Below are 25086 nucleotides of genomic sequence, written 5' to 3'. Positions count from 1 at the left end.
TTAGTATTGATATACACACACAATTCTGTTTCATTCTGCCTTCCACCAGCATCAGTGTATGTGTGACAGAGAGAAACAGAGCGGTTTGAAAAGCTGTACACCGAGCTGAGTGGGTCTGTATATTTCTCAGAAGAACTCATACTGTTTGTCAAAAGGCAGTAGTGGCAATTGACAGCAGGACCTATAAAGTCCATCCCATTGAACGGGATGGGGGCAATACCCTTGTGTCATAAATTGATGGACACGCAAAAGTGTGAAAGCTGAAGCATTTTATTATAAAGAAAGCAGAAGACATTTAATGGGCCACCACTTGTCTTCCCCTAATAAATAGGGGCCGTAAATACACGTCTGTATACAACTGAGGGTCGATTGTTTTTTAAGACAGTTTGAAAGACTAATTCAATGTACATTCAACTTCATCTGTCTATGAACCTTTGATTTATTAGTTTTACACGGTTTGAACAATGTTATTACATTTTCCGCTGAAGACAAGTTGTTTAAAAAAAAAAAAAATTGTATTGCTACAGGACTTTTGTTGAAACAGGCTTTGAAATCTATCAAACTATATAAATTAAATTAGGTAATAACTCCATATGCTTCAATTAGCAAACTTAACTCCAACAGTCTATATCCTCAACTAATCTTTCTCTACTAGTTTTTAATCTGCCATTTATACAGTCTCCTCCACAATGAACTCAATGGCATGCTGCGGTGACTGGCTTGTCTCCACCATGGTGATTTCATTTCCATCCATGGTGATTGTGGGAACAGAAATGCCCTGAGCTCCCAGAACAGAGGAGGGCAGGATAACAACCTGTGAGGTGCCGTCAATGCCACTGAACTGATCCGACGGGATCATGACCGTCTCAGTACCTCCTTCGGCCCCCTGCAGTACATAGATGGTCTGCACTGAGCCAGAACCAATCTCCCCTGTGTTGGCCAGAGAAGAAAGCACCTTGGCCCCCTCCAGCACCTTCTGAACATGGGCAGCCTCAGCTGCATGAGCTTCCTGCTCAGCGTTCTCCACAGGCAGGTCTCCGTGTAGCCGGATGTGTTTATCCAGGTTGGAGCGAGAGCGGAAGGCAGCAGGGCAGTGGTGACAGGGGTAGGGCTTCTCCCCACTGTGGGTGCGGGCGTGCTCGGTGAGCCGGGCGGCCACGCTGAAACTCTTGCCGCAAATCCAGCAGCAGAAAGGTCGCAGGCCGCTGTGTATGCGCTCGTGGTCCTGCAGATGGGGCAGCTGGCGGAAGCGTTTGCCACATGTGACGCACTGGTGGCGGGATGGAGGAGAATGGGGAAGTGGACAATGGGAAAGTGTAAAACATATTAAAAAAAAAAAAAGATTGTGGCAAAAACAGTGCCAATGCACAAAACTGTGCTGCAATTAATATTTCCTGAGACCTCTCTTTGTATTTTTCTGCAGATGCAGCACTTCTGGCTGGGTAGAGGTAGAGCAGAGAGAACAGGGTATGGGGAAGACAGATACACAGCCATAATAACAACACAAGTGTGTCACAAAGCAACTGACAATTAAGTTAATTATTAGTTAATCTGCCAATTATTTCAATTAGATTTGATTAGCTGTTTAGTCTATAAAACATCAGAAAACTGAAATGTCCTAGAGCTTAGGGTGATGTCCTCAAACACCTCAGTTTATCCTCCCAACATTCTAAAGCAATTTAGTTTACTTTCATAGAAGACTAAGAAAACCACAACATTTTATAATTAGGAAGCTGGAACAACAGACTATTTAGCATTTTTTGCTTAAATAAAAATGATAAATGACCTGAACAACTGATTATCAGAATATCTGCCAATTAGTATTCTCTTGATCAACTAATCAATTAATCGTTGCAGCTCTACAAGTGTGTATGGGATAGTATAATCAACTGCACAGCGGACACCAGAAAGAAATGTTGGCTCTGCTGTTAAAACATTGGCTCTCTGCTTGCTACCATCTGAGCGCAGACAATGAACTACAACCAGAAACTTGATTAAACCTGAAGTACTACAAAAGAATGACTTTGTTGTGCTCAGTCCAGATTCCCACTGGGGACACTTAGATTGAAACTGTAATGCCTGTTGTCAGTATCTCTGTCAGATATACTGTAATAAAATTACAATTCCCGTTGAGTTTGCTCTTTATATACTCAGTAAAAATAGGCGTTCCTTAAGGATACATACTATTATTTAATTTAAATTGAAATTCATTACCATGTTTGAGGACCAATGCTCCTTGAACATCGATCCTTAGCATGCTTGATATATATGGCTCCCAGCAAAGCCACAAACATTAAATCAATTTCTATAGTCTGACGTGCTGTGACGGTTTTGGATGGGTCTATAGCTAATGTCCTGCCTCGTCACCAGAGCAACAGAGAGAGAGAGAGAGAGAGAGGGAGAGAGTCCCAAAATAGTAACAGGCACAGAGGGGAGATGACAGGCCCTAACTCAGCCCTGTCATTAATCACAGGTATACAGGGAGGGAGGAAACACCCGCAGGACACACACTGCACAAATGGCAAAAGGGTCCAGAACCGGAGAGATAGCCACAGCTATGAATGGGTGTGACAATGGGGGGTGGGGCAATTCGGGATGTCAATTTAAAAAACAGGGGCTAAAGGGTTTGAAAGTCTTATATAAAAAGGGACAAATATGATGGTTGAAAGAATTTCCCTTTTCACAGACACACAAACTTCTTACCTCGAAGGGCCTCTCATCAGTATGCGTCCTCATGTGAACATTGAAGGTGGAATTGTAGGCAAATTCCTTATGGCAAATCTGACAGCGGAAGCGGGGTCGGTTTTTGGACTTGCCGAGCGTTCCTTGGAAATGGGCCAGCACGTGCTCCTCCAGGGTACTGTTGGAGGTAAATCGGCGGCGACAAGGCCTCACTGGGCATTTGAGAGGTGTCTGGCCCGTGTGGGACAACCGATGGAGGTCAAGGCCCTCCTGGGTCATGCAACGGTGGCCGCATAGGTCACACTCAACCTGAAGGAGGAGGGATAAAGCAAGACAAACTATTGAGTATAGAGATGGAGAATGGACAGAGGGGGACAATTAATGAAAAGAGAAAAGGTCGGTGTTTTCATGGCTTGGGGGGGGGGGCTTGTTTCGTCCTTGTTAAAAAAAAAAATCTGTCAATTAAGATTTAGCTAAATATATTAGAGACAGTAGAGAAGTAAAACCTGCTAGAAACAAAATTATTTATTTTCTGTGTTCTTAACCTGTCCAGTGCAACGTCCCCGGCCCTGACCCCGTCCACGACCAGTGTTCTTGTCCTCTTCTGTGGTAGGGCAACGCTGCATGTGGATTTCCAGCACTGACTGGTTCACAAACTGGGATGAACAGTGAAGACACGTCGCTGGCTGCTTGTCTGCAAAGGAACAGTGTCAGGTTTTAGGCAGGTGGTCATACTCTACCATGCTAATACCTGTGGTTTTTTTGAGCTTGTTGATTGCTCGCTGTCCTTCCAACAATCTTGTAGTGGCAGGTGGTACACATAGAAATGGCTGGTGATTCAGATGTAGTCAGTTTTTCAGGGTCAACAATGGTTGCTTATAATGTGAACACACAAGGGGAGTTTGTACATCACATTGCCATGAGCTTGTGTTGTAATTGGTATTTCATCAATAGGTCTTTTCCATAGAAGAATTTCCCAGGTTCTATCTTTAAGCTGCTTTTTTGTCCAACCAACAGTCCAAAATCTGAAAAAATTCAATTTTACAGTGATTTAAAACTGAAAAAGCTGCAAATCCTAGAAAACCGAAAACCCAGAACCAGCAAGTGTTTAACCTTTTTTACTAAAAATGTATTTAAGAGATTGTCAAAATTGTTGTATATTATTTTCCTGTCAGTCAGCTAATCAATTAAATCTGCTAATCATTTCAGCTGATCAGCTGGTGCCCTAGTTGTATTTTGGCAAAGCAAACCACACTCTCACTGGGTTGCCCTTGAGAACCTGGCTGAGAAATCGCTGACATTGATGGTTCTGCAGTCACGCCAACATCTTGCTAGCAGATTGCTAACCATCTGTGTCTATTCCTGTGGGGGCGACCCACTCCGCTCCCCATTGGGACCTTCTAATTAAACCTTTAATAAGGACAATCTCAGCCTATGGCCCTGGACTGATCAATAGATCAATTGCTCCAATCGTCTCTCTCAGAGGAGCCACGTACCTCTGACCCCTACTGTACGTCGACTCTTCAAGCTTAACTTATGAGGTGGCTCTGCCTGACTAAGACAAAGAGTCAACATGTCGACCCAATACATTTACCTTCATCCTTCATTCCAAATGAGACACCAATCAATGGAAAATAATTAACCTAATGCATCAGTGGAACAATGCACATTTAACATGGATGTATGTTTGTAAATAAATAAGATAGGCCACTCTGGCAAGGTGATGGGAGCATTTATTGCCTTTGCATTAATCAACAGTAATTCACTGCATGCTGTACTGACATGATACGGACATATCCAATTGGTTCCCATTGCAAGCATGCAAAAAGGCTTGTATCTAATTTTCTGAACTGTTCGCCCTATTTGGTCTCATGGAAATGGACACAGTGAAAGTATGTGACACAAAAAGTTGAATTAAAAAAAGGATTTTAACAGTTCAGATGACTGCTGTACGTTGTTTCTGATGGCTTCAGGTTGCTCCTGCTAACTATAAAAAGTATAGGGGAGACCAACATTGTGTCAGGCCGAGCCCTGAACTCTCACCTTGGTGAGTGAGTGAGTGCAGGTCGAGGTCTCTTCTCCGTTTAAAGGCCTCTCCACATTCGGTGCATGGGAATGGATGGCTGGTGTGGAGCAGTCTGTTAATACACAAAAACACACATAGTCATTGTACTTTAACTATTTAGCATACTACTGACAATGATACATTTCAAACTTGTTTTACCTGCAAAAAGAAACAGAAACAGAAAGTTGTTCTAAAAATTCTCTAAAACTAAAGAAAGTGCATTACATGCAGTGCCAATAAATTAATACACTCAGGACCTGCAGCTAGTCTCCAAAAGGGGTGTGGTAGTGGCGGAACCCACTTGACACAGACGCAGGAAATTACTCTACTACTTTAAGTGGTAATGTGGAGAAAAACATGGAAGCTACAAAGATGTTGTGTTTTATTGCTCAGAGTGTTTAAACAGAACGTTAATAGCTGTTTCAAATATCCAGTTTAATACTATATATTGGTGAATCGCGTTACTTTACTGCTAATGAAACCCCAACATTTCCAGATTTAGCTGTTTCATAATAAAAACATTCAAATACCAAAATAACGAATAACTTTTATTGTGAAGAACTTAAAAGAAATTAAACCGTTTCCAGCCGGGGCTTTGACCACCCGTATTTCCGTCAACTCCAGACTTTTGTCAAGTGGTTCATGTACATTTATTAAAAACTTTGCTTTGTTTAGCTTTTCATATAGCTAGACGTCTAAACTCTGGGACAAGGCCGTTATGTTTATATAACGGTCATGCTGATTCCAAACAACTTTGTCAAGGCAGTTTGGGCTTGAGATACATTTTACACAGTGGCCATCGTTAATGACAAATCGTGCTAGATAGGGCTGCACGATTATGGCCAAAATGGTAATCACGATTATGTTGATCAAAATTGAGATCACAATTATTTGTTGATTTTAACCAAAACTAATTTTATTGTCACATAGTCTATTTATAACTTCTTTCACATTTATATTGTCCTACATTCCTCTTATGTTGAAGTTGTATGTTGTACATACATACAGCTGCAACACATGTAAATGAAAATTATCTGAAATAAATAGCCTAGGATATCTTAAAAAAAAAAAATGAATCTCTGAAAAAGCTCCTTCACTTGTTTTCAACAAGAACTGATTATAAGAGCTAGGGAGAGAAGGAGAGTGCGATGGACGTACTCACAGAGTGACAGCTGGGTCAGCAGAGTTTCACACGTCGTGTACGTATGAAACATCTGTATCGTCACTGCATTTTTATGAACTATAATATTCTGGCTATGGTCCATCTCTCGCCAAGGTCCAGCAGGCTCCGTCTTACACGCTATTACTCAACAGACTGAAGTTAGTTGCATTCAACAACTTCTTCTGTGTTACCACTGGGACAAATACAGGTTTGCCTCTCATGCTTAACAATATGCAGCTGTGTTAATAACAATTAAAACTGTGGACAAATGTAAGAAGTGTGGACCGCCGCTGTGTCTCTCCGTGTTGCTGGGAACAGTCTGAGAGTGAATGGGGGCTGGGCTGCACAGAGAGTAAGAGGAGAGATACTACCACAGGCATGGCTTTACAGAAAATATGGGTCATGTAGCGCAAAATCAAACCATATTGATATAACAACATTGCTTTATTTGGGGAGAGGCAGCAGATGCAAGGACATTACGTGCACCGGTGCGACCTTGTAGTCTGAAAAACACAGACGGGACAAATTGTTGCGTTTACTAGTAAACTGGTAAACCTTGTGACTGAGGTATAACTAACTGCTATCTGAATTTTCCTCACGTTACTCTGTCCTCTGTGACTGTCTACATCTAGAAACTAAGCTGCGCAGTGCAGGGAACAACTCTGACTGGCACATAATCAGACAGTGGTTTACAGAGCTGTAGATGGGCTTTGCAAAAAAAAACAAAAAAAAAAACAAAAACAGAGCTTTCTATGAACAGAATGACGCATTTAAAATATTGCTCAACTACGCAAATTTGATTAATTGTGCAGCCCTAGAGCTAGAACTCGTTTCATTGATAGGTGGAAGATCGATTATTGGTTAAACCTAGCGCATCAAAAACAAATCTGATGTTGACTTTTTAATTTCATTGTCTAAAATAAATCATACCCCAGAAATCTGGCACCAGGCAGAAGTACTTTAAGCTCTGCGTTAGTCAGAGTTGCGTTCCTCTCATATGATTGTTAGGTGAAATCAGTTGACTCAAAAATCTAAAACCACATGAAAGTTCCAAAATATATTTATTTATTTTTCCTCACGGCTGCGTGCCGGAATACTTGTGTATGTCCTGTGCCCTGTGTATGTCCCTTACCGGTTAACATATTTCAAGATAGCGCATCCAGTGTTATACTGCTCATTTTAGCCTAACTTATTATATATATATATATCGATCTGTAAAAATTCTGTTTATAGTAATATCCACCTGTATATTATATTCAGTACATATCCAGATGTAAATCTTGTTTACAATACTAGTCATCTATATATTATATTCATAGGACAAATCTATCTGTAAAATTCTGTTTATAATAGTATTCATTTCTATATTTATTCAGTACATATCCATGTCCTGCACTTATGAAACCATAGTATATCCTGCACTTACTGCTATTGCAATGACAATAAAGTTGAATCTAATCTAATCTAATATGGAGTGTCTACCCCAGTTCATAAGAATGCAAACATAAAATTTCAAGCCAAAGGAATACTTGAAATTGATGGAAGTGGTAAATATTTCTGTCACGGAAGTAAAGGCTTGACTACAATAGAGCTGTTTGGAGCAGTTTGTGAACAGTGTTTTCTCTGGAAGATGGTAAGTCCCTTTGGTGGACTTTGGCCGTTTTCACTTTGTAAACCTATACTGTGCACAAAAAAGATATGTAACACAATAAAGTCAAGGGAAAAAGCCAAAAAGCATAATATGAACACTTTAAAAAGTCACAAATGAAAGACATAAAAAACCTTAATAAACAGGGAGAAAGTCATATAATTGTTTTAAGCTGCCACCCTCTTTGTGACTTGTAGGAGGATTACCAGTAAGTATGTGCTCAGCTGTGCTTCAGGTTGTTTAATGGTGCACTATTTCACTTCTGTTGACGTTGCAAGTAAATTTCAAACAAAACAGAGCAAGCTCGCCCCTCCCCCCATGTTTCCATAACTGTCATGACTAGCTGACTAACTGTCACTAACCCCCACCCCCTCCCTCAACCATCTTGTCGGTGATTGGCTGGAGTGGTTGGTTTTATTTTGGTGAGCAGGCTATGCCTCTAGGGTTTGTTTGACGTTTACGGCCCATGTGTTTTCTCCCGAAACCGGGCTTTTTCACAGTGTACTCAGGGGGCAGGTAGCTAGCGGACCTAGTAGCGTTTCCTACGATTCAAAACAAAAATGAAATTGCACTGAAATAATGCAGGAACTCATAGTGCACCTTTAAGGGGTATTAGCTGAGAGTAAAACAGAAGGAGATATTAAAAAAATAAAAAGCAGCAAACTGGGAGGAGTCTGAGTTAGGACATGAAAGACTAAATTTACACTGGATACAACCTTAGGGAAGGAGAGAAGTGTTAGGATGCATTCACCTAATGCTGAATCAGGCCTGCTTTCACACCATAAAAAAATTAAATACTGTTTCTTTGAGCAGCTTCTCGTAATCAGAACAAACACGTATGATGTTGAGGTTTAGGGAACATAATATTCCAATAGTAGATATTGCACACATACAAGTATATGTATTATATATTTCATACTGCTACAGTTGCAAATGCACTTAATTACACGAGTAAAAAAGTCAGTAAACCAGGATTGCTAGAGGTGATGTGCAAGGACCTCTCAATACCTGTATAGGCCGTTTCTGTTCCCTATTAAATAGACAAGAGAAATCAATATTTCAAAGACAGCTGACCCTGAGGCAGCTGGGAGAATATAAATGTTATTGAGGGTCCCCTCTTTTCCCACCCAGATGTTATTTAATGAGTAGGATTAATGCTTTACGTACAGCATTAGCGCTGCACGTAGATACACACTGACTAGAGCTAAAACAATACATTAATACATTTGTCAATGAAAAGAAAATGTACTGTATCTTGATAATCACTAAATTGTTTTTGATGTCAAAAACAATTTGATGCTTTTCCTCATCTTCTAAAATATGAAATTGAATGTATTTGTTTAGCTTAAGGTTCATTCTTGACCTTAGAAATAAATAAAACAAATGAGCAAACTTCATCTCCTGAAGACTGAGATGCAGTTGAAAACCCTGGAAAAAGCTTAGAAGTAGACATTGAGTTTTGTGCAGTTTTTGGGACAAAAGAATACATTTGAGCCGTTTGTTTATATAGACCAAATAATGGCGATTGATCGAAAATGTTATCCGCAGTTTAACTGAAACTTCATAACACATAGTAAAGCCTAAAGTCAGTGCTTTAACCTTACAGGCACGGTTTTATTTTACATTCAACGTCCTATAGCCAAAGCTAAATACACATACACAAACAGTATGTCCGCTCCCGTTTGCTCAACCAGGCAGGACCGGCCCAGGCTCTTCCCCCGTCCTGGTTTGTTATCGTTATCATCTTAATTTACTGGGCCTCTGTCTGCCAATCATATGTGGTTGAGGCTCAAGGGCACCCAGTCATCTCAGTCAGTGTGCTGGCTACACAGCTTTAAGGTCTTGCTCAGTAGTCAGACACGGCTCAGCTACTAAAGCTCCTGGCGAGGGCGAGAAGGTTTATCTAAATCCTGTCCTGGGTTCCGTTAAGAAACGTAATTCTAATGTATTTACGCCATAAACAGAGCTGGAAATGATTGAATCCTGACAATCTCTGGTCTACATGGGAATCCAGAGGTTTAGAGCTAGTTAGAGTGTTAAAAATAAATGTGCGGCATGACATGTAAGTTAGAGATGTTGTAGTCATTTCCACCTACACTCATGCAAATAAAGATGCTGAATAATTGAGGTTACTTAAGTGTTACTGATGTTGTGTTATTACTTATGATGTTCAAGCTGATCCTCTGTGTTGAACCGTGACGGGCAGTGAGGACAAGAGAAGAGATGAGCCGCTCCCTCATTGTCCAAAGTACACACCTGCATTGAGGGACACAGAAATCAAGGTCAGCGAACTTTAAGCAAATTTTGAAAAGTTAAAAAACTGTGTCAACAATCAGAATAATTTTCAAGTAACAAATGTTGATTTATATGCTTCATTTAATATAGCCTTTACTTTTCAAATTTTTTTAGACCTGAGATTTTGGAATTGAAAATGATAGACTGTACCGGCTTGCGTCCACGCTTGCGCCGAGGCTGTGTTGATGTGTGAATGCGTTGGTGTCTCTTCAGTGTGGCTGCCTGGGAGAAGCTTTTGCAACAAACATCACAGATGAAGGGCTTGTTGTCCGTGTGGCTCATGCTGTGGCGCAGCAGGCTCTGGGAATTAGTGAAGGACTTTGTGCAAACCTTAACAAAAACAACAACAACAACAACAACCACAATCAGGATCAGTGCCATAGTTGTATTTACAACAGTTTTAAGTACATCTTGTAAGGAAAGGAAGTTGCATATGACTCCATGTGCTCAAATTATAATTTTCAAAACAGTTTCAATTGTGCAGAGACACTGAAGAATCTGTCACATATAATGAGGTTCAGATAGAATCTGCCTCAAACCTTACCTAACACTTCAAAAGCATTACATCATCTCAACAATGTGTACTGCATGGCGTAAATGACATTTCCATCACAGGAAATATTCCTTCAGACTCAAGAAAAGATCAGTTTTGATACACATTTTAAATTTGGCACCTTGCACGTAAAAAGCTTTTCTCCAGTGTGACTGTAGACATGAGTGCGGAGGAAGACGCGGCGAGTGAAGGTTTTGCCACAGTAGGGGCAAACATGGGGTAGTGGTGTGCGTGCCCAATCCTGCAGCAGCTTGGCAGGTGGAGGGTGGTTGGTGTTGTCCGAGTCTGCTGCAGTGCCGCCCTCCAATTCGTCTTTGGTGCCTTTGTTTCCTGACGAACGAAAAACGGTTCATTATGGATCAAAACATTCCGCAACAGATGCCTTATCTTTTTTTTCCCCAAATGGGCTTTAAAACAAATACTTCCACTTACCTTTGAGCGCACTAATGCCACTTAGGATCCTGAAAGAGGGTCTACTTTTCTTAGGAAGGGGTGAACCTGATTCACTAGCAGATGCAGGCGGGGAAAGCAGCCGCTTTGAGCTCTGTGGGGTATCCTGAGGTTTAGCAATGACTTCTTCAACACCAGTTTCAAATCCATCCGCCACCTCTGTCCCTGACGTGAAGCGGTGCTGCCGGCGATGGTACAGGTACTGGGTGGTGTTCATGAAGGTCTTGTCACATTGGGGGCAACTATGTAGTGGCTCCTTCAGGCCATGGCCCTGCTTACGATGGGTGCCCAACCCTCCCTCGTCGCTGAAGCTCTCCCCACACTGAGTGCACATAAACAAATCAGGCTGTGTGAAACTGGAGGTGACACTAGTGGTGGAGGGAGTGGCGTCCTGGCCCTGTTCATCCGTCCTGTTGCTCTGAGCACAAACTTCCTCTGACGTCTCTTCGGGATCCACGACCACCTTTTCTTCGCCTTTCTGCCGGTGTTGCTTGCGGTGGTAAAGAAAAAGTGTGGTGTTTAAAAAGCTTTCCCCACACACAGAGCAGCGGTGCAGAGCTTCCTCAAAGCCATGCTGTGTCTTACGGTGGGCCACTAGTTCAGACACCAAGCCAAAGCATGAGCCACAGTCCACACACAGCAGCACTGGTTCAGGCTTAGGCTTTTTGTTTGCCCCTCTCCTCCTGGGAGACGAATCCTCTTGATTCAAGGTTGAGGCGGCCACCTCAGAAACAGGAGGATCATAGGTCTGAGCGGAAGAGGTCTCTGCAACTTGCTGCCTCTCTTCCTCTGCTATGAGATTATCCACTGGTACTGGTTTAAGAATTTCACATGTGGTTTCATCTGGATTTGAAGTTGTATGGGAGCTCTGAGCTGAAGCGGTCTCTGGCTCAGGTTGTGAGTCGGGGGGCTTGCTCCCAGAGGCAGACTGCTGACATGACTCTTCTTTACGGTGTTGCTGCCAAAGGTCCAGGCTCTTGAAAAGTTCATCACAGTCCCCACACTGGTAGAGGATTCTGGGCTGGTCTGATGTCACACTTGCACTGACTGCAGCCTGCTTGACAACAGGTTGCACGGAGGAGTGTACTGCTTGGACTTGAGTCTGTGGGGCTGCTTTTGAAATATTTATTACCTGTTGCTACAAAGACAAGGGATGGGAAAAGATGAAATCAGAGATTATTTTTAATGTTTCACTTGTTTCTGTGTACAAAGGAAATGACTCCTTGTAATACTACACATTAGCTGAATCAAGTAAATAGAATCTGCAGAGTTTTTATTTTATTCTTTCTGGGAGAAGGATAAGAAGTCAGTGTTCAGAGGTACTGAGGTCAATTAGAGCAGTATGTGTTTAGAGCCAAGGTTCCTCTGAGAGCTCCAAACAGCCATGATAAGGCTTCAGCCTGGCCGATAACTACCAAAAGGCCCATAAGGGTCCAATGAGTCACTCCACAGGGTTTTAGATTTGCTCCCTCAATCTATTTGGATGATAAAAACAGAACATCAAGGTCGAGGTTAAAGACGTCTGAAACTGTCTCAATTACGACAGTTCAACATGTCTCACATACTCTAATGATTTATGGGCTTTTGTTTTAGCAGTCTAGATAAGTGAATACTGAAGACCACCTACAAATGTGGTCTGGCTAAAACGATGGCATTCTGATTGCATTGTTTTTTCCGGGGGCTCACCAAAAACTTTTCCCTCACTGAATAAATGCAGCAACCTAGCAATAGAGGTTTCATCTTAAAGTAAAGTTGTTATAAAAAACACACAAGTCTGAACTTGTGATTCTTCTGATAAGTGGAGAGGCCGTTACCATTCTGAATGAAGCGTTTTTTACATTGTGCAAGAAAAACTTTAAAGTGGAGCCAGTTTTTAGTAAAGATTTTTGTTTTTTTTTGCCTCCATGCAATCTCGATGTCTGAAAAACCATGAAATTCTGATAATTTTGATCAGTGGCCAAGTACCTGACAATGTGATCTCATCCTCCTTAACCTACATGTCAGAAAAGTCTCATATCAGTGCTGTTAATTCTAATTCATGTTTTCCATGTTTATTTTATAGCTCCGTCATTTTTATTATAAAAGTAAGGCTTTTTATTTTAATTTGTGAAGGGAGGCTTTCATTATGAAGCTATAGTTTTTAGTAGAATGAATTTGTAACTTTTACAAAAGGCAAACCACAAATGTAATCTTTTTGACCAATGTGATAAGTGCACAAGGTTTATACATTTGTTATTTCGTATTATGATTAATACTAAATGACTGACTGGCTTCTGCGCATACTTTTAATTAGACAAAATACAGCTAGATGACTACCGGTACTCAAAATGATTATGACTTGACTGTGTATTGCTTGGCGGTGTTGAAGTTTGATACCCCAAACAAAGAATACACATTTGCATTCAGTGAATGTTACACACAAGTGAGGAGACCCTAACTCTCCTACAAGGTTTGTCTGCACACTCTTAGCGACTGACCTATCTAAACAATTGGACAGGCTAATTTAATGCTATATAAACCTGCCATAATATTTTTTCTTGCTGCAGAAGAGTACATCAAAGATCTCAATTTATTTGAATAATGTATTGCACAGGTTGTGGCGTTTATCAGCTGCTTATGTTTTTGTTACAACTAATGAAAATAAAAAGATGTCCCCTACTATGCAACGCATCTGATTATTATTAGCATTATCAGAACAGCAGGTAGCAAGCCACTAACTAGTGCTCGAAGACTGAGTACACATACATTTAGAGTCTTAGGGTCTAACAACACGTGACCGTGCAGTTAACATTTTATAATTTTTACAACTAGGAAAAGGATTTAAGCTTTAAGAGAGCATCCTTAGTGAATTTTATAACCAAATTACTAAATCATAGTTGGAGAGCTTCTAATGGACGTTTGCAGATGCAGCAGATGAGTCATGCTTTGGTCCAAAATGAAAATCAGAAGAAGGGGTGAATGTGTTTAGTCAGAGAAAGGTGAAAAGGCAAACCTTGACCTGTTTAGTGGACCGTTTTGAGAAGACATTTCTGCAACATTCTCCTTTAGTGCGTGATCCTCTCACTTCCAGATACAGGAGACAAAAACTAAGTGTCTGTTACACTAAAGCACATTGGTCTTTATGTCCTATCCTTATAGTTCCCTGAATTCCATCACTCATCTAAAAATGGGTAGAAACATTTGTTAAAAGAACTATTTGCCTCCATTTCAGATATAAAAAGCCATTGTTTTATAGCAATGTCTCATTATATACACAGAAATGAGGATAATGAGTTGGGATGCTTGCAATAAACCAGCTTAAAGCAAAGCGGGGGTAAGGATGCCATAAGGTCGCCAGGTTTTATAGTGTTTCTCCATCTGATTCATCTATGAGAAGGCCAATGAGCGAGCCATCAGTCCCGCTGGCGACTCAGGATGCTATTTGTCTGTCATGAGTGTGTAAAGTCCTTAATGGACATATGCTAACGACTGTAAGGATGGAAGTTCAGACACAGGTTCAGACAGCCATGCACCCTACTGCCAAACCACAGCAAATGACTGCTTTCAATCCCGCGGGCTTTCTAAAGCTGTTAAAGAAACAAGTGCCAGTTGCACCAAGGCCACCAGCTCAATATCTCAAAGTTAACTGGAATAACTTGCCCAATTATACAACTTTCAAACTTTGCAATTCAAATAAACTAATTATTCATTGTTATTGTCAGCTACCACGATAATGTGGCATCCTTGACCTCAGTCTGGCCTGCGCCTTTTATCACATCATCCCCTTCTGCTCCCAATTTTTCATCTTTACCTATACTGTGATTTATCAAATGTGTGCCCAAAATTAGGGCTGCACAATGGAAAATACCTAAATGCAATTATTTTGACTGATATTGGAATATGATTCATGATATTGGAAGGAACAATCGTTTTTTTAGCACTTATTTTCATTGCAACTTATTAACATTGAAAGCAATTAAAATGAATAGTGTGTTTTTTGCGAGGATCTGTCCCAAATTAAAAAAGTTATTCTGTAGTCTGTAGGATAGGATTTGTAGGCCGGGACATCTCTGCAGCACCACAACACTTAATTCAGAATGGTTTGATACATATTTTGCCTTTAACAAATATTACGCCCCCCCTGCAATTTGGATACTGCACTAGTCCATATTGCGATTTTGATAACATTTTGATATGATTAATTGTGCAGCCCTACCCAAAATGCAGTACTTTTGGACTGTATCATACATACAACCTGATATATATGATATGTCAGAGCTTATTAAAAATCTACATCATGCACGTCATATATTTTGTAAAACAAAGCCTGGTTTGTCTCACTAGTGAGTCATTACTCTGATAAACAACATGCTAATGTGTTATTTTGATATTACCCTAGACAGAAAGAAGTTCCAGGAACAGGAACTAAACAGAGATGAATTAGCACAATTTTCATGCATTTCTTTCACATCTACAGCAGTCAGATTCACTGTGTTCACTCGGAAGGAATCACTGCACATAGGTAGGCACTTTTAATGACATTTTGAACATGCTTAAAGGCTAAAAACACGTTTTAAATTTGCCCTGTTTAAGCCTGTTGGGTTCTAACGCTAGAAGGAGGGTAACACAGTGTAGGCTACATAGTAGGCCTGCAAGATTTACACCTGGCTAAAACAAATTCAGTTGGGTGTGTAGCTGTTTTTCATTCTCTAATAAGCACTATTCCTATGTTAGCAAAAAAAAAAAACTACTGGTTATTCTATGACTTAACATAGGATGTTAGCGGACACCTAAATCAGATATTAATACACAGAAAACCCATTGAAATGAGTCGGTAAATCTCTCTGATCAAGGTCACCAATGCTATTGTAACGCTAGTGAATGTTTGCGTTAACTATTAACTAGTCATGATTACATACTAGTACTTTCGGGGCGTGGCTAGAGTAAGAGCACGGAGATAGCTTCGATGGTATCTTGGTCCATTTCTTTAAATCACACTTCTTGCAGTGTAGAACAGCTCAAGACTCATAATATACATGCTTCAGCATCTCATCATATCCCGCCGCCAACCTGTTAACTGAATTATAGGCAGGGTAGGCCTACAACATGTTAAATAGCTCCCTGGTTACATGAAGGCACAGAATACACTATGAAGCTACAAATGATGGAAATATGACTTATTTCAGTAACTCTAAATATTCACAAAATAAATCTCATCTTACACTATGATGGAGTAGCAGAACATTGTCAATTTATGACTAAAGTTATACTTGTCACTTCAATATCATTTTCCAGATTTCAGAGTCTTTTATGCAATCACACTGCTGGTTGTTTCAGGCTACATTTACATTTTTAAGTGGAGCCAAAAGCAAACTCTGTCAAACCGTATGAACATTCTTATATACTGGGCATGCGCGTGTCGGGGTAAACAGGAGACAGCATGTATAGTCCACCCGTTGCTGGTAGTTACCATAGCAACATTAATAGCTTAGTCTCAGAAAGCGAGACATCATAAGCCAATCAGGCGTCAAAACATTGGCATCAGTGTTGCCAAAAGGTCTCTGTTTGCGGCTATTGAGACTGCAACACAACCCAGCAGATTCCAAACCAAAACGGAGTCAGAAGGGATTTCAAATTTCTACTCTTTGGGGGCTTTGAAACGCCAGAGCAGTGTGAATGTGAGGTGCAAAAGTAGCAAAAGATATTTGTTTTTAAGCCAATATGTAGCAACATAAATGTAGCCTCAGGCCAGACCACCACAAAAAGTATGTTTTTCGGTTCTAGTCCCAGCTAAAATCAAGATCCTGCAATCTGATTATAAAAAGTGGAAATGGTTGACTGTGCCAGTATTTACCCGAGTCTGTAGCAGTGGAATAGTGACAGCGTTGGTTCCAGGTGTTTCTATCTGTTCATCTTCAGCCGTGCATGTCAACTGGTGCTCCAACACCTCCTCCAGGGTGTTGAACTCCTGGTAGCAAGGGAAGCACATGTAGACTGACGAACTCTCCATGGCTGCCAGGGGATTAGAAATCAAAAACATTTCATAAGGAATGCAGCAATGCAAAACTGATTTGGATAAAGGTGAAACAGTTCACAAAACTCAGCATGCTTAGAATATGAAAGTAATATCACAACGTGAGCCTTGTACAGATGCCTACCCACCAGTACATTACATTTGAAGTTAGGTTGTGAACATTGCCCTCTCCTGATGAAAAGAAGAGCTGGCATATATTATCAAGACAACAGCTTGGACACAGTCGCCAGGAGGGCAACTCTGGGGTTGCCAGGATGACTCACCATGAAGCTGAGCCTGGACTAATTGTTATTTTGACCATGCAGTTTGATGCTCAGGTACAGACCTTGCAAAGTCTCTCTGCCTTTTCATTGGCCGGGCAGACATTAAACTCCAACATCAATTTGATATGTGCCATAATTGAACCCACTGGAAGTGCAGTCTAGCTCATGCTGCTGCTGAATGTAGCTTTAATCAAAGACAATGTCTGCAATCCTTCCCACTCACTGGATAACAATCAGACCTCATACTGCACCAGCAGATACTTTGAAAAAAAAAAAAAAAGAACCTTATAAATCGAAGAAACACACTAAAATACACACAATACCTTTGAAATAGACCAATGTGACACACCTTCTAGTTGATCATTTTAATTGGCAGACAAAGCTATGATTTAAAGGAAAAAGCTGCCAATATTCCATATTTGTATTATCATAGACAAATCCCAAAAGACCAAAACAATGCTGTTAGTCTGTCTCTTAATTATTTTCAACTTCCCAGCATGTCTGTGTGACACCCAGCCACAAGCCCATGTGTTCCTACTGTAAAGCATTGAAAATGAATCACAAACACACACACATTTATTTATATATATATATATATATATATATATATATATATATATATATATATATATATATATATATATATATATATGTGTGTGTGTGTGTGTGTGTGTGTAAGGCACCTTGTCCAAGGTGGGGACTGTTTTCAGCTGCAAATTTGGTGATTTAGTAAATATTTAAAGCAGCAGGACGTGTTAGTGGGACTAACTCATAAATATACTACAGTAACCAACATGTCACTCACAACAATGTTGTGACTCACTGATGTGTTTTAACAGTTTTTGGACAACAAGGAAGGTCTATGAGACTATCAGGCATTTGCTACACAGGCAAAACTTAAGTGAGATAAATTTGTTGTTGGTTTGGTCTTTCATGGGTCTTGTTTATAGTACAAAAAGAAAGAATATAACCCTGTAGGGATGATAGTCTAGTGAAGTCTGTGTCTGTTTGCGTCCTTCTTCTCAGCAGAAGCTGCACTGTCTGGGTACAGATGGTCAGATTCAAAACACTTGGTTTGTGCAACACTGCTACAAACTTCCGTCTGGCAGTTACATTAAACTATCAGATGAGAGGTGGTCTACAATGTGCATTTAATATTGAGCCAGTTGGTAATTTGTCTTGATGACATTGTAAATGAGGGTCGCCCCTTAAACTCTCGAGGATAAATACAGGTTGAATGAATGAACGTTTGTCTAAACGCCATGAAAGTTATTCAATGACATACATGACAGGATAACCTAACGCTAGTCATGGTTCGTGGTTATTGCAGGGACAATGTCAGCCCGATATCAACTCTGAAGGGGACACGGGGGACGATAAACAATAACAGTTACTCCTAGTTTATGTAATCGTCAACAAATAACAATCCTCATGTTAGCTCTTTGGACTCGTTTTGCTTGGGGGTCTGACCCGAGCTCGCACGAGAGACAGCAACTCCATGGCGGCTCAAAGCTAACGGTTAGCTAGCAGCAACGGTGTTATCTCTAACCAGTAACGTTACTGTGTTGCTAACATGCAACGATGGCCATTTTTCTAGCAACATTGCTATCGTGCCCCCGGCGTGGTAGCTAGCTGTCTTGCTAGCTCGGAAGCTAATACAACAACCGTCAGAACATTCCTTGATAGCAGGTGCAGAAACCAAATTAGCCACGACTAAACCGCTTTTACCACTTGGACCAGTGGTGCTTACTTTCTAGTACGAAGTAGAAGAAGAAGAAAAGACCGAAGAAGGAGGGCGGGATACGCTTCTTCGGTGGTATAATGGCGGCGACAGACTAAAAGTTAACATTAGCTGTCTCCCCCCCTGTTGAAAACCTCCATACATCAATATCATTGTGAAATATGTCACCGAAAAAGTAGCATTCATATAAAATAAGTAAAATTAATTCAATATAACTCACCGCACTCAAACGCTAACGGTCGAGGAAATAGAACAACAACTTCAGTTTTTTCTGCATGTTAGAAGGCTCGATCTGATTGGTTGTGTAGGTCACTTCATAAACCAATTGTATTCGACTACACATAACACTGGAGGAGTTTGTAGTCCAAAAGCCCGCCAGTATTGAAGTGGCAGGGTCAATGCAGTCCAGTCAAATATAGCCTACTGTACTTTACTTGGGTATTTTCACTTTCTGATACTCTATACTGTCTTACACTCATCTATATCTGAAAGGGAAATATTGTACATTTTCCTCCACTACAGTTATCTGACATTTATAGTTAGCCTTCTAGTTACGCTGCAGATATAGGCCTACTGTATGTCGAACACATAGCCTATAGGCTAATCCATTCTTATAGATTAGATACATTTACATTTTATACTGTAGGTAAGTAGCCTACATGTTACTGATAATAGTATACTTATATTATGAATCTTTTTAGTTCATACCTTCGGTATACAGTACATGCTTATCCTAATCCTAATTACCGGTATATAAGAAATAGAAGTTTGACAAAACACTCCCAACGCAAGGTCCACTTACTAGCTTTTTGTTTTTACATAGGCTACTGAAGCTTTGAACCATATCGCAGGGTCATTGTCCTTGGATTGGAGTTTGCTTAGTTGTCAAAGACACAGATCTGCTGACATGAAAGCTGTTATGTAAACAATTCATAACTCGTTTAGGTATAGAGAGGCGAAGTCCCTTCACTTCTGGCGGACCTCATGGGACTTATTTCTGAAAAAGTATGAACATAGTAAATGGGGAAAGACATATTGTTTTTTTTTTAAAGATTATTTTTTTGGGCATTTTTAGGCCTTTAATGGATAGGACAGCTGAAGTGGTGAAAGGGGAGAGAGAGGGGGAGTGACATGCAGCAAAGGGCCACAGGCCGGATTCGAACCCGGGCCGGCTGCATCGAGGAGCAAGCCTCTATACATGGGCATCCGCACAGACCACTGCGCTATCCGGATGCCCGACATATTGTTTTTTGATCCCGTTTGAATTGGTCCATGGATTGCACATATGGTGTTCTTTAATTTAAAGATAATTTTGCAACTAAACAAAGTCAGCAATAACTGCCTCATATGACTTCAATTGCAACTGAACACCCACAGAGGTTTATTAAATCTACCCTAAAGGCTATAGCTTTACACTTATCAGATTTACCCTCCTCATATGGGCTATAGGCTGCAAAAGTCAGTCATATTATAGACTAGCACACTCCACCATTTACCAGAATTAAATAGTGCCCTGTTGAACCCCAATGGTTGATTGAGAAGATGAGCAGCTCCTCCAGACTGCTTAAGTTGACTCCAAATGGTATTAAAGAGACGGCCGGGCATTCAGCCAAAGGGGCCGGAAGCTCCACAGAAACTACACAATCTGCCCAACACACCGCAGGTTAACATCATTCAACCATATCCCCTTGATGACAGCTTAGCAGCTATGTCTTTCATTAAAGGCTACGGTTCAGAGACTGTTCCTTCTCCTCCACTTCATCTGTTGTTGTGTTGTTTTCTCAACATCTCCACCTAATTTAGACCTATGAGCGCAGATGCATGCACTCCTGTGGAAATAGGTTAATAGTATTTTTCTTTAATTCAAATTTAGAGGATAGAAAAACTATTTGACACATTAATTTAAACATTGATATATAGACACACCTATATTTCCCTCATCATACATATCAGTTTATCAGTAATAATCAGGAAGAGATCATTAATAACTATAAACCTGACTGTTTCAGTTATGGAGAGTAATTAGGTAGAAATGTTATTCATGCCGTCTTGTACAGAACAACATAAACAAACCGCAGGTATTTATGTTTTAAAGTTAAAGAAACACATTATAAAACTAATATTTATTCATCGGACTAGGGTTTTGGAAAAAAAATTAAGTTTTGGAAACAGAAACCATAGAACATGTTTTTTTGTGTTTTTGTTTTTTTCATTTTTGGAATGACGTCTATGTCTTGTTATCTTAAAAGATAGATACCGTCTCTATTGAGTTTTTCTTTAGATTTTTTAGACAATCTTTTCTCTAATATATCTGATTTGGTGAATGTCAATATAATGATGGATAAATACCATAGGCATATATATACATATATCTTGTTACATATACAGTATATAAACATACATACACACATACATACATACAGTATATAATATGGCATGCTGTTTAGGTAATTATATGGACAGTATACATTTATATTTATATATATATATATATATTATTTATATATAAACACACACACACACAAACACACACAAACACACACACACACACACACACACACACACACACACACACACACACACATACAGTTGTGTTCAGAATAACAGCAGTGTGTTTAAAAAAGTGAACAATGCTCAAAATCCTCAGAATAGCTTTTAAATCCATAATATCAATGCATTGGTAACACTGCACATTCAATATCAAATCAAAACATGACCAAAATTGATCAAGTTTGTGTTAAACCTTTATAGAAAGTGAAGAAAAATGAATATTTGGCTTTTCAAAAAAAATGGCATTTTTCTCCACAAACTCAAATAATCACTGTATAAACTGAAACACGTGTCAAGGGTTTGCTTTACTTTGAATTGATATTTAGTTGCATAACCATTATTTCTGAGAACTGCTTCACATCTGTGTTTTGTATGGAGTTGACCAATTTCTGGCACCTGTGAACAGGTAATGCAGCCCAGGACGATTGAACTACAATTCCACAATTCCTCTGCATTACTGGGTTTTGCCTCAGTAACAACATTTTCTGAGGTCTGGGGATTGGGCTGGCCTCTCCGTAACATTAATCTTGTTCATCTGGAACCAAGACTTTGCTCGCCTACTGGTGTGTTTTGGGTCATTGTCTTGTTGAAAGATCCATTTCAAAGGCATTTCATCTTCAGCACAAGGCAACATGACCTCTTCAAGTATTTTGATGTATTGAAACTGATCCATAATCCCTGGTATGCAATAAATAGGCCCAGCACCACAGTATGAGAAACATCTCCACACCATGATTTTTGCACCACCATGCTTTACTGTCTTCACAGTGTACTGTGGCTTGAATTCAGTGCATGGGGGTCGTCGGACAAACTGTCTGCGGCCCCTGGACCCAAGAAGAACAATTCAGTCCACATAATGTTGCGCCATTTCTCCTTTGGCCAGTCAATGTGTCCTTTGGCAAATTTCCACCTATTCAGTACATGTCTTTTCAGCAATGGGACTTTGCATGGTCTTCTAGCTGATAGCTTTGCTTCACATAGCCTTCTTCTGATCACAGGTAACTTCAAGTCTTCTGGATTTTCCTATAGCTGATCACTGGTTGAGCCTTTGCCATTTTGGCTATTCTTTGATCCATTCGAATGTTGATCTTTTTTTCCCATGTCGTTCGCTTTGGATGCCATTTCAAGAAATTTTAAATCATTTTATTTTTTCCCACTCTACAATCAACTTTTTAATCAAAGTCCGCTGTTCCTTAGAGCAATGTCTGGAATGACCCATTTTGAGTATTTCAGAGTGAAATGCACCAGTATGCACAATATTTGCTTGCTTCCTTCCTTAAATATGGGCCATAATTGACACTTGTTTCTTCACAGAATCAATCACCTCACTAATTGAACAAAACACTGCTTTTTTTTTTAACATGCCCCTTTCAATTACAGATTCAATTACACAGAATAAGCAGCATGCATGTCGTAACTGATGGGTCTGTTGGTTTTCTATGACTCAACAATACATACTAGTGAATTATTTGCCATGTAGAAAAATCACTTATACCAAACAATATGATTTATGAGGTTATTGATGTTGTTGGACTGCTATCATTTGGATTATATATATGATTGATTTTTTAAAAACGCAACAAATATTAGTCCCAGGATTTGTTCTGCCTACACAACTACATGCCAAAACATTCTAACTTCCACAAATATTTTGTGAACCAAAATCTTTCTTCAACAATGATCAATGCAAAATGTCTACATAAGACTTGACTTCACGTTTATGCATAGAGACAAAGGACAGTGCCAGGTCAGACAAGGACAAAGTATTCATTTATCTGAGCTGAACTCAAGGGGCAGACTTAAAGGTAACCAAGAGATTTCAGTCAAGCACCGGGCAGCAAAGGTTCTGCCAGAGCCTATAAATATTTTCTGAAAAAGGAGAAAGAAGAAGGTTCACAGACACCCTGAGACTTCATTAAACCCTGCTCTTCTTTTACAGCAGGGAACGGCAGATTCTGGTCTGAATGAAAAACCTGAGACAGATGTGTGGGAGAGGCATCCTTGGTCCTCATTAAGCGACCATACAGATATTCAGCCAGATATGTTTGAGGTATGTGCTGAAGTCAAATGAGATCTGAATTCAATGTAATGCTCAGATATATTAAAACAAAAGTGAGAGCATATCAAAAAGAGAGATAAGAGTTAAGACATATGTAGAAGTTGGCCTACACCACCACCACAAAAAACCCGCATGTTAAGTGTCCGTGAAGCAGCCTCCCTCTCTCGTCACACGTCTGATATAATCAAACTACGGCAGTCCAAAATGTCATCAGTCAAGGTCAAAAACATTTTCACTGACATTTGCAATAGCATGGTTCCCATAGCAACCGTTGTGATTTCATCATGCTGAATCTGGTCCCTTCCACAGTTCAGTGATCAGAGCGACTACACTTCAGAGTGTACCAAGAGCGTCATTTCATTAATCCCTCCATGAAAAGGTTTCATAGGTAAAGTAAATCCTATGAATTATACCCGATATGTTTATACATTTTTGTATTCAGTACAACTGGTTATTTATTGTGAGAAAGGCCTATAAGCGGTTATCCTCATCATCACGCTACTCTACATAGCAATGTTTGCCAGAAACAGATTGCATCCCAATGAAAAGAAGTACTTTTCCTTTACTGAAGTAAAAGTACCACAAGTGGAAATATGTTGCATTTAGATCCCTGTTGCAAAAGTCCCAAAAAATTCATTTAAATTTACTTAAAAATTAAAAAGTAATGTTTCAATATTTAGCTACTCTTGCATATAGGATGGGATAGTTCCCCCTTAATTTTGTAAAATTATGTATATATTTTTTAAGCTTTTTTTACTTTAGTGTAAAAGTATTTACTGTAGTTTTAAAAATGTAGGGGTTTTTTTACTTGTAAGGAGCTTTTTATACATAAGTTTGTAAAAGATCTTATAACCTGTTTACTTCCGGAAAACCCCCATGTCTGAAGAACCAAAAATTGAGGGAGTAATTTATTGTTTCGCTTCCCACAACCGGGTTTTAATTCTCATTATTGGGCCCAAATTCCTATTTTTTCATCTCCCTGGATTACTATTGGCTAAAGTTTTGTGAAATTAACTAAACACTTCACCTTACAGAAACGTACTAACAACATTTTCCTTGTGTACCAGACAAAAAGTTACAATAAACACGCCTTTTAAAAAATTCATCCTTATATCCTATGGGTCATGTTAACATGGTTAAAACTTTTCAGCAAAATTAAATAATGATTTGAGACGGAATTTACACTTTATTATGAGTTTTTATTTTTCCAAAAACAAAACGTCTCTCTCCCTCCATCCCTCTTTTTCATCTCCTTTTCCACCGTTCTTTCCCAAAAATGCCTTTTCCCTCATGTGAGGATGTAAAAAAGGGCAGGGCCGCAAATTAAAAACAAAAATACAGATCATAAATGGAAAAAAAACACATTAAAAAGCACTTTATCACTCTTCATTTAGGAATCAGGAGTACTGAAATAATGTCCTTTTCACACACACACACACACACAACCGCACGCACGCACCACGCACGCTCGCTCAAAAAACCCAAAATATCTGGAAGATACACACTCTTTAAAAAACCCATCCACTCGTACACATACTAAGCGAAAAAGGGAGACGGTCGGACACAGGGGAAAGAAAATGTCCTGGACAGATTATTTTTCCCCTT

The 25086-nt window shown here is 39.8% G+C and overlaps 1 protein-coding gene across 4 annotated transcripts; it reads right to left on the bottom strand.

Moving 5' to 3' along the window:
• Nucleotides 1-252: 252 nt before the first annotated feature.
• Nucleotides 253-19181, bottom strand: znf574 (zinc finger protein 574). Of its 4 annotated transcripts, XM_032518625.1 has the most exons (11): nt 17194-17697; nt 16997-17039; nt 16689-16846; nt 10838-11993; nt 10527-10735; nt 10003-10182; nt 9719-9813; nt 4726-4820; nt 3228-3376; nt 2704-2991; nt 253-1270 (listed from the first exon to the last, which is right to left on the bottom strand). In XM_032518625.1, the coding sequence occupies exons 3-11, from the start codon at nt 16842-16844 to the stop codon at nt 671-673; spliced, it is 2928 nt and encodes a 975-aa protein (XP_032374516.1). In that variant the 5' UTR covers nt 16845-16846; nt 16997-17039; nt 17194-17697; the 3' UTR covers nt 253-670. The 4 variants fall into 4 exon arrangements, with proteins under 4 accessions (XP_032374516.1, XP_032374514.1, XP_032374517.1 ...); XM_032518623.1 differs by lacking the exons at nt 16997-17039; nt 17194-17697 and adding an exon at nt 19093-19181; XM_032518626.1 differs by lacking the exons at nt 16997-17039; nt 17194-17697 and adding an exon at nt 18882-19088.
• Nucleotides 19182-25086: the final 5905 nt, after the last annotated feature.

Source organism: Etheostoma spectabile, chromosome 6, assembly GCF_008692095.1.
Source record: "Etheostoma spectabile isolate EspeVRDwgs_2016 chromosome 6, UIUC_Espe_1.0, whole genome shotgun sequence".
Lineage (NCBI taxonomy): Eukaryota > Metazoa > Chordata > Actinopteri > Perciformes > Percidae > Etheostoma > Etheostoma spectabile.
This window is presented reverse-complemented; position numbering and strand designations above follow the sequence as displayed.